Source organism: Sinocyclocheilus anshuiensis, unplaced genomic scaffold (assembly GCF_001515605.1).
Source record: "Sinocyclocheilus anshuiensis isolate Anshui unplaced genomic scaffold, SAMN03320099.WGS_v1.1 scaffold67, whole genome shotgun sequence".
NCBI classification, from domain to species: domain Eukaryota; kingdom Metazoa; phylum Chordata; class Actinopteri; order Cypriniformes; family Cyprinidae; genus Sinocyclocheilus; species Sinocyclocheilus anshuiensis.
The window spans coordinates 1,330,250-1,339,447 of NW_015552546.1; the positions used below are offsets into that span (position 1 = coordinate 1,330,250).

The window sequence follows — 9,198 nt, forward strand, 5'->3', positions numbered from 1 at the left end:
ATCAATCGTGTGTAATTTCCAAAAAAATGATGTGGGGGGGGGGGGTAATCTTAAACTTGTTGTTAAAAACATTTCTGATCATGTAACCCAAGCTTGCAATATTTTGAAATGCTGTTCATCTGACAACACCCACAGTACTTGTGTTTAACGCTGCCATTGAAACGAGTGAACAGGATGTTGTTCTGAATCTCCAGCATACAATAAGTCATAATAAAGAGCGCTGAATCAGATATGCATGACACTGAGGGACTTCATCTTTGTCAGGTATTACGTCAGTATCTGTTATACTGTGGGATAGATGCACAATTTGTTGTTTGACGGACAACAGCAGGCCCGCAAAAGCACTGGACGTGGATAGGGTGTCAGTATAAAAGGAGAGAAGTACTGAAATCAGCAGTTGGAGGTCATTCAAAGCTTGGGAGGTGAGGAATTATCACGGGTGAGTCTTCACATATTTTATTTCCTTTTTCCTCCTCGACTGTCTAATGCATTAGAACGTCTCGTAATAGCCATTGAATAGTGAAAAAAAATTGCCTAAGTGACATGATCTTGTGATCAGATATTTCTTCTGCACTCTTGAACTGTATCAGGTTGCTATTGTACAGTTTTGAAGGATGCAAGCAGACGCACAGACTTCAGCATTGAGAGACTCGTTTTCATTTATTACAGGCTTTCACAATATTTTGGACGCTTATTTTCTTACAGCGCTGACAGAATGGCTCAGTTATTGTGGGCATTTCTTGTGCTCGCTGCAACGATTAAAGGTAAGCAATGCAATTCTTCATTAAAAAGCGATTATTTGACTCAAAGAGCTTAGAATTAACATAGGTCTAATTCATTAAGAAGTCTATTCCACATTAGAAATTTCAGGATATAGCATTCAATAAAAAGTCATGATGTTAAAGGCACATTTATAATTGCGTATGTAAGCAAACATAATCATAATTAAGCTAAAATAGAGTTTTAAACACAATGATATCATGGTATGGGGGTGTCTGGGATTGCTTAATAGAAATGGCTCATTTTAACATCATCTAATCTATAAATATTCTTCTAAAATGTTGGATATATAGCCTAAATATGCAAAAAGTGTATAAGATATTTTCCTTTTTTTTTTTTTTTGTATTGACTAGATACATTGCCGCAAAGGATCATTGGGGGTCAAGAGGTCGTGCCTTACTCTGTCAAATACCAGGCATCTCTTCAGGTTGACAGGAAGCATTACTGTGGAGGAACCCTCATTCAGCCTCAGTGGGTGTTGACTGCTGCCCACTGTTGGAGACCGTACGTACTGAAGCTCCCTTTTAAAACAACATTTTATATGCTTTTTTTATTGGTAAGTTTTATGTAAATAGAAGGAAGTTATTTAATTGGAAAATGCCCTGTATGTTGTATTGTATTTGGATGGACAGGGCCAGTGTGATTCAGGTGGTGCTGAGTGAGCACAATCTTGCTGTAGAAGAAGGATTTGAGCAAGTGCTTAACGTGTCCAGAGTCTACAGTAATTTTGCCTACAATCCAAAAACTTTTAACAATGACATCTTGCTCGTTAAGGTAAGAAAAACATAACAAATACTAAAAATGACTGATTCTGTGGTGCAATTTGAAGACTTTGTCTCATTGTTAAATACTGACTTGATATATACGTAAAGAATCCTGCTACAGATGTTTGATATTAAAATAATTTCTTCCATATCCCAGTTTAATGTGCAGTGATTGATCAATAAATATTGATCAGGTTTTTTTTTTTTTACAATGTTTATTTAAATTTGAAAGCTGAAGTATTAATTTAAATATAAATATTTTAAAAATATTTTTTTAAAAGTCTGTTTCTTTTAATAAAAATTATGCCTTGTCTTTATCAATTCCATATTGAAATGTGAAATGTTCCACATCAGTCAAGAATATTTTTGTACGCATTGTCACCATTACAGAAATCACACAAATAATCAAAATTCAGTTTTACTCAAAACACAGCTGAGTTTTTCAAAACACTGCTGTTTTTGTTTGAGTGACTGACATGTCAATGTCTAGCTTAACCAATGGCATGAGCTTTTGGGTGAAAATCTCAAAATCTCTTTGTTTGCCCAATGGCAGATGGGGAGAGCGTTTGGGGAAACCTGTTTGGAAACTGCCATTATTTTCAAGCTTTTGGTGTAAATTGCACAACTCACATGAAAACATATTTATTTTTTTCTCCCAGCTCAGTGTTCCAGCCCAGATTAATGCTTATGTTCAACCGGCCACACTGCCAACCATAGACACGCCTCAGTTATATGGAGGAACCAGCTGCACCGTGAGCGGATGGGGAGTGACACGAATATACAGCTTCTATCTGTCACCGATTCTGCGTGCAGTGGATGTTTCGATCATGAGCTACTGCCAATACTACTACTACTACAGAGTCAACGACAACATGGTTTGTGCGGGCTCTCGCTTCGGGGGAAAAGACGCCTGCCAGGTAATCAGAGGTTTAAATGCAAATGCGAACTTCCCCAACCCTGGTGGCAGCGAATGGAATAGAGCGCAACAGGTCCCGCCCACTTTTTCAAAGTATTTTTCTTATTTAACCAAACCATCCAGCTACGAGATGAATCCCAGCATTGCAAACTTTAATAAAAAATTCTATTGATATAAAACTATTGATTTAAAGTTGTCGATTATGTATATAGAAACTATATATTTTTTGTAGTGTTGGGTTCGAGTCCACCAAAGTCCAAGTCCAAAATGGGCCGAGTTGGACTCAAGTCCGAGTCCAAAAGGGTTGAGTCCGAGTCGAGTCCAACTAAACTAAGCTTGTTTTAACCTTTACAACTAGAAAAGTAACAAAAGCAAACCTCTGTTGCATCTTGCCATTTTGATTTTTGATTTCACATAATCTCATAATTTGTGTTCTGCTCAGCAAACCTAAAGTAACAGAAGTTATGGCTGACTTGATTTATGTATTGTGACATATTTCAGAGTCAGCTGTAAGGACCTCTGAAATAACGGGAATCATTTGGCGAAGTGGTATGGACATGTAATGCAGTCAAGACATGCCTTGCACACGTTGAACGTTCATCAACCAATCAATAGGCTACTACAGAAACAGCCAATACAGACATTTAATCAGAGGTTCAATTGGGATTTGTTATGTGGCGGAGGGGGGCACTGTGGTTTCAGGCTTTTGAGGGGTGCATATGTTTATGCAAAGCCTACATCTTATATCAATTGGCAAACTGTAAAATAAGTTGAGAGAGTCCTCTGCTATGAACAAATGCTGATCAAAATCATTCTAGATGCTGCAGGATTTTTAAAATCAAATGTAAGACGTGTTTGAAGACGTGACCTTTTTTAAGACCTGCAAAAATTAGTTTAAAAATAAAAATGAAAACCGTATGAGCAGGGTACGGCAATGTCTTATTAAACTGTAAAATGACTGTAAAAACATGATTTACAAGAAATTATTTTTAAGAAAAGGGATGAGTCAGAAGTATACATTATATTATGGGTTGAAGTTCGCATTAGTCTGAACAAAAACTGCAGACGGGCTGATTGAAAATGCAAATTGATTATCTGCCAGCAGGAGGCGCTTTTGGAATGGCAGAAATATAGTGGTTTCCCTGGAAACGGCTGTACACAAAGCAGTGCAGCACTCATAAATGCTTCTTTATCAGATAATAATGAAGATGCCATCGAAAATTTTCCAAAGACAGTCGGTTCCCTTCAGAGATGCATTCATATAAAAACACCCGTGCTGCATCATTGCTTGAAGTAGTATAGAAAAGTGTTTGAAAATATAGCCAATATTGTTGGAAATGTACGAGGAAAGTCCACTGATGTGTTACCAGTGCAAGCCCCGGTCCAATTTAACCCCTGCATTTAATTAAGTAATAAATGTAAAAATAAATAAAATATCCATTCTACTAAAGTGATTCAGATAAGAGCAGTGAGTGATTTTCTCTTTTTCTTTTGTTGTTTGATTAACATTAATGACACAGCAGCAGGTTTACGCTGCTGTCGCTTTAATGCCTGGTTCAGACTACAGGATATTTTTGTCGGTCACGATAGTCACTGTGTCAGATTACATGATTTTGACTCATAAAATCTTGTCGTGTCATGGACAAGAAACATGTCAGACTACACGGTGCTTCCCGACCATTCATTGCGTGCCGTCTTTAACGCCGCGTGTGATGTCATCGAGAAGGCTGAACTAGCGACTGACTTCCGAAAACAAGAGTGTAAACATTGCTGAAGCGCTTCCGCTATAGTTCCCCAGCATTTTTCTTTCTTTGTTCTGTCGTGGTAGTCCCTGGATGACACATCATACAGGCAGGAGTACTGTTGCCACAGCTCCACGAACCTTTCCTCCATCTCATAATTCCACCTAGCAGCACCATCATCTCTCTTTCGTTTTGCCATGTTTGAAACCTGTGTATGAAAGAGCTTCTGTGCTGCTATTGGTCAACGTCACCAATGTGACAGAACTCGTCGTGGATGACGGAAAAAAAATTAAACATGCTAGTCTTTCTGTCGTGATGTCGTGAAGCATCGCAGACGCGGAATCGGTTGTCATCCACTATGACACACTACACGAGCTGAAACGATGGAATCTTGCGTCCCGACGCCCATTGTCGTTTACGAATCCCCACGACACCCTACGTCAAGCAAATCATGGCAAAATCGGGCTAAAATCGTGTAGTCTGAACCGGGCATAAGACGATGCACAGATCAAATATTTCCAGCTGTTCAGGTTCACTTAAGACATAACCGACTGCATTTACGTGAATACTCTCCAAGACGGCCATTTTGACATAGCTTAGTGTATTTGGGTATGTAGCAATAACACGCAAAAGAGAACTTAATTTGACATTAGCACGCTGACTGAGAGGCGCGTTCTGTGAGAGCGCTTTGAGTGTGTGCGCACCGAGCGGCAACCTTCCGGTCTCTCTCATGAAACCAACACGGAAGTGACTAAAACTGCAATTCATCGACTGGCCGCTAGAGGCTGGCTCCAAAAGGGAGTCAGTCCCATAGACTCCCCATGTTAAAATGCCCAACTTTACAGCAGAAAAAATTGTGTTTACAGCCTGGTACAAAAAGTGGTTTTGGTCTATATAGCTAATTTTGCCCTTCATGACAACTGTGAGGGGGGTGGATTTTTTTATAACTTTTATTTTTTTAAGGGCGTGGCCACTTGAGTGACAGGTGGATCGCCCCTGCTGTCACCGCCATCGAGCTAGGTGGGCGTGGTTTCAGCAACCAGCTCCCGCCTCTTTGCCCATTTTCGATTATCCGGAAGTGACGCGCGGTGACGCGCTGCTAAGATGGCGACGGCCCGCTCCGCCCACTTTGAGCTTCAAAAATGCTCTTCGGAAATCTACGGGTGACGTCACAGACGCTACATCCATGTTTTTATACAGTCTATGGTGCGCACATAAACCTGGCTGCTTTTAAGTACTCGCAAGACTTAAAAACACATGCGAATACTGAATGTAACTTTTGTGATAGTGCATCCGGTCAGTGACCGTCAAATGTCCCTGAGCTCGGTTGGACTCGGAAATATTTTTCGAGTCCTAAAGGCTCGAGTCCGAGTAAAAATGCATCAGAGTCCGTGACAAGTCCAAGTCTGCTAAAAGTTGTACTCGAGATTGTACTTGAGATTTTTACTTCTGGAATCCAACTGTTTGAAAAATGTATTTTTTTATTTTTATACAAAGATCAGATTTTCTACTTCTAAACTTCATGATTAATTCATTGTGTTACTTGCTGTTTCTTTGTAATTGTTTGTGAAATTTACTTAATTTATTTCTATGCCATTTTTAGTGCACAAAAAGAAACTGATATTACTTAAGAAAATAATTATTAATAATAAACAATCATTATTTTGGCAGTTTTAATTGGTGCAATAAATTCTACGTCAAGTACTGATGCATTCACATTATCGCATCCAGAATCTTATAGATGCATATTTTGAACACTAAAAAACATTAAATACTTAAATTAACTTTATTGGATCTTTTATATCATTATTTTGGCCCACCCCTGTTTAGAGACACTTTATGAAATATACAAACTATAAGCTGGGTTGTTTAAAGTTGTTCAGAGTTTAGTTTGACCCCTCAAACACACCTGTATTTTCATGGCAGTCTGCAGTTTCCCTAATTTATGATGGCAAACAAACCCTCCCAAGGGTCCTGCCAAAGGGTGTTCTGGGAATAAGGGTGCAGTCCATTGCTGACAATTCATGGAGACATTAGATATACTCTGATATGGCACAGCTTTTCAGGGCTTTATGTTCAACCTCTTTATGTTAGTGTAAATCAAGGTGAGATAACTTAATTTAGTTACACAATAGGTAATATTTACAGCTTTGCAGGTAACGAGAGTGTCCAGATGGTTTCGGTATCAGTGTTTAAAAATGCTTTTAAGATTTCCTTTGAAGAATGGAAAACAGAAAAAAATGTAATGTAAAAAATATTCTGTTTTTGTTCCGTTTTTATAAGGATAATGTAATTTGTGATGGGGAAAAATGGATTAAATAAAAACATGTGAAATACATTAATCTTTCTTCTTTCACAGGGCGATTCAGGCGGTCCTCTCATTTGTGATGGGACTTTAGAAGGCATTGTGTCTTGGGGAATCGGCTGTGCTCTTCCGTACTATCCTGGCGTCTACACAAAAGTGAGAAACTACAGCCGCTGGATCGACTGGATCATCAGCTCTGACAGCTGAAATATAGGTTCAACTGAATGTGGGAGGGCTTTCCTTCAATCAGAATTAAGGAAAAGGTGTAATTTGGCAATAAATCCTACTTCAAGTACTGATGCTTTCACATTATTGCATCCAGAGAATCGATAATTATAGATTAACATGCATATTTTGGACTCTACATGCATTAAATACTTACATTAACTTTATTGCATTTTTTATCTTATGTCCAAGCCTATTTTCACTATATATATATATATATATATATATATATATATATACACACGTATATATATATATATTCACACGTATGCTTGAAATTAGTTTTGAAGATAAATATAAACTGTGCCAATATGAATTTCTTTAGAAAACTGTATTCTATGTAGTTTTTCTAAATGTTGGAAAAGATAGAAAAGTCCTTCAATATGATTTAAAAAGCATCCCAGGATGCATCTGTTTGATGGCATGACCTGGACGGAATCTAGCTGTCAGTAAGATTGATGGAACTGTCACAGTTTAAATACATAAAGTTTACAACAAGCTCTTACTTGCCTCTTTATTATTGTCATATGAGTCTCTGAACTCTGGACTGGGTAAGCAGGATGATCTTTACTCAGCCGTCTGGTTACTTTCAATTTGTGAATTACCTCAATTAAATATTTTCTAGTACTCATGAGAATAAATGTTTAGACCACATTTAGGTAAGTGAAAATGTTTTGTTCATTATGTTGACGGTGCTCTGTCTAATGATTGTCAGAACGCTGCAATGCACAATCCTGTTCGTGGAATTTCACACCTTGTCATCTATATGAATTATTAAGTAAATGGGAATTTTGACATTGCTGCACCAAATTACTCCATGCTAAGTGTCAGAGTCATTGCATCACTGATTTCCTCCTTTAGTCACACACACACACACACACACACACACACACACATTAACTTGTGACTTGAAGCCATGTAGTGCCTGGCAGTCAGAACAGAGTCTCCAGTCAGCAGCATTATGAATAGCTGGAGCCCAGAAGCACTTGTTCGGAAATCTCAGGAAGCCAAAGAACAGGCGTATTGTCCCTACAGCAAGTTCAGAGTTGGAGCAGCTGTCTTAACAAGCGATGGAACCGTTTTCACAGGTGAGGACACTCTTAAAAAATATGTCTTTGCTATTTGAAACTACAAATATATACAGTATATAACATTCAAATGTCTGGGGTTCTTGAAATTATTTAATGTTTTTATGTAAAGTCTTGTCCTCACCAAAAGCTCTATTTATTTGATCAAAAATGCAGTAAAAACAGTAATAATGTAAAATATTATTCTAATTTAAAATAACTGCTTTCTTTTTTAATATATGTTAAAATGGAATTTATTCCTATGATGCAAAGCTGAATTTTCAGTACCATTACTTCAGTCTTCAGTGTCACTTGATCCTTCAGAAATCATTCTAATATGCTGATTTGCTGCTCAAGAAACATTTCTGATTATCAATGTTGAAAACAGGTGTGTTGCTTCTTGAATGAATGGAAAGTTCAAAAGTACAGCATTTATTTGAAATAGAAATCTTTAGGCTCATAAATGCCTTGACTGTCACTTTTGATTAATTAAATGCATTCTGTCTGAATAAACGTATTAATGTCTTTTAAGAAAAATCTTACTAAACCCAGACTTTTGAATGGTAGTCTATGCATTAGTTTTGTAGCTATATTTTGTGTCTGTTTTTCATGGTTCTTCAGCATATGGTGATGTTTAACAGGTTGCAATGTAGAGAATGCATGCTACACTGCTGGATTGTGTGCTGAGAGGACTGCAATCTCTAAAGCTGTGTCTGAGGGACATAAGAGCTTCAAAGCCATCGCAATTGCCAGGTAATTCACTATATAGCTATATGTATGTATTGGCTGAAGTATAAGTAGCGTTGAGTAAAGTTCCTTAACTGACTTTTGTGCAGTGACCTTGAAGATCGCTTTATTTCTCCATGTGGAGCCTGTAGGCAGTTCATGAGAGAGGTCAGTTCTTCTAAAAATAAAATCACGCAAACGGATCATTTTTTATTGTTTTGTTATTACTATAATTCACAAAAACAGAGAAGTTGTGGCTTGCGAAAACAAGCCATCAGGGAAAATCAAAACACGAGTCAGCAAACTGCATGTTTGGAAATAGTGGGATTTTGTGAAATGTAAGTGTGGCTTAGAATTTCAAAAAATAAATAAAAAATAAAATTGCAAAAGAATGTGAGTAATACACATAATTTTTCAGCTTCCATTGATACTGTCACTTAACAGACTGGTTATGTCACCTGTCTTACAGTTTGGCTCACAGTGGGACGTTTATATTTCAAAATCTGATGGATCTTACAAACTGATGACAGTGGAGGAGCTCCTGCCGTGTTCATTTGGCCCCGATGACCTGAGGGCAAGAGAAAACCATTAGACTTTTGACATAAAGTCGTGGCCTAATGGTTAGAGAGTCGGACTTGTAACCCAAAGGTTGCGGGTTCGAGTCTCGTACTGG

At 37.8% G+C, this 9,198-nt stretch overlaps 2 protein-coding genes across 3 annotated transcripts; both read left to right on the forward strand.

The window, feature by feature from the left end:
• The first annotated feature begins 96 nt into the window (after positions 1-96).
• Positions 97-6,856, forward strand: LOC107664148 (trypsin-3-like). Of its 2 annotated transcripts, none has more exons than XM_016454606.1 (6): positions 97-439; positions 670-764; positions 1,134-1,284; positions 1,413-1,554; positions 2,204-2,461; positions 6,562-6,856. In XM_016454606.1, exons 2-6 carry the CDS (start codon positions 716-718, stop codon positions 6,712-6,714), a joined length of 753 nt encoding a protein of 250 aa, XP_016310092.1. In that variant the 5' UTR covers positions 97-439; positions 670-715; the 3' UTR covers positions 6,715-6,856. The 2 variants fall into 2 exon arrangements, with proteins under 2 accessions (XP_016310092.1, XP_016310091.1); XM_016454605.1 differs by having other exon boundaries at positions 706-764.
• Positions 6,857-7,686: 830 nt separating this feature from the next.
• LOC107664227 (cytidine deaminase-like) lies at positions 7,687-9,177 on the forward strand. The gene is made up of 4 exons (XM_016454740.1): positions 7,687-7,820; positions 8,441-8,552; positions 8,636-8,693; positions 8,995-9,177. Exons 1-4 carry the CDS (start codon positions 7,694-7,696, stop codon positions 9,115-9,117), a joined length of 420 nt encoding a protein of 139 aa, XP_016310226.1. The 5' UTR covers positions 7,687-7,693; the 3' UTR covers positions 9,118-9,177.
• The last annotated feature ends 21 nt before the right edge of the window (positions 9,178-9,198 follow it).

Excerpts from the sequence above, each read along its gene's own strand:
- LOC107664148 (XM_016454606.1), top strand. The coding sequence starts at position 716 with ATGGCTCAGTTATTGTGGGCATTTCTTGTGCTCGCTGCAACGATTAAA. Across the intron at positions 765-1,133 it reads GCTCGCTGCAACGATTAAAG|ATACATTGCCGCAAAGGATC; the intron begins GTAAGCAATGCA and ends TGTATTGACTAG. Across the intron at positions 1,285-1,412 it reads GCTGCCCACTGTTGGAGACC|GGCCAGTGTGATTCAGGTGG; the intron begins GTACGTACTGAA and ends TTGGATGGACAG.
- LOC107664227 (XM_016454740.1), top strand. The coding sequence starts at position 7,694 with ATGAATAGCTGGAGCCCAGAAGCACTTGTTCGGAAATCTCAGGAAGCC. Across the intron at positions 7,821-8,440 it reads CGATGGAACCGTTTTCACAG|GTTGCAATGTAGAGAATGCA; the intron begins GTGAGGACACTC and ends GATGTTTAACAG. Across the intron at positions 8,553-8,635 it reads AAAGCCATCGCAATTGCCAG|TGACCTTGAAGATCGCTTTA; the intron begins GTAATTCACTAT and ends ACTTTTGTGCAG.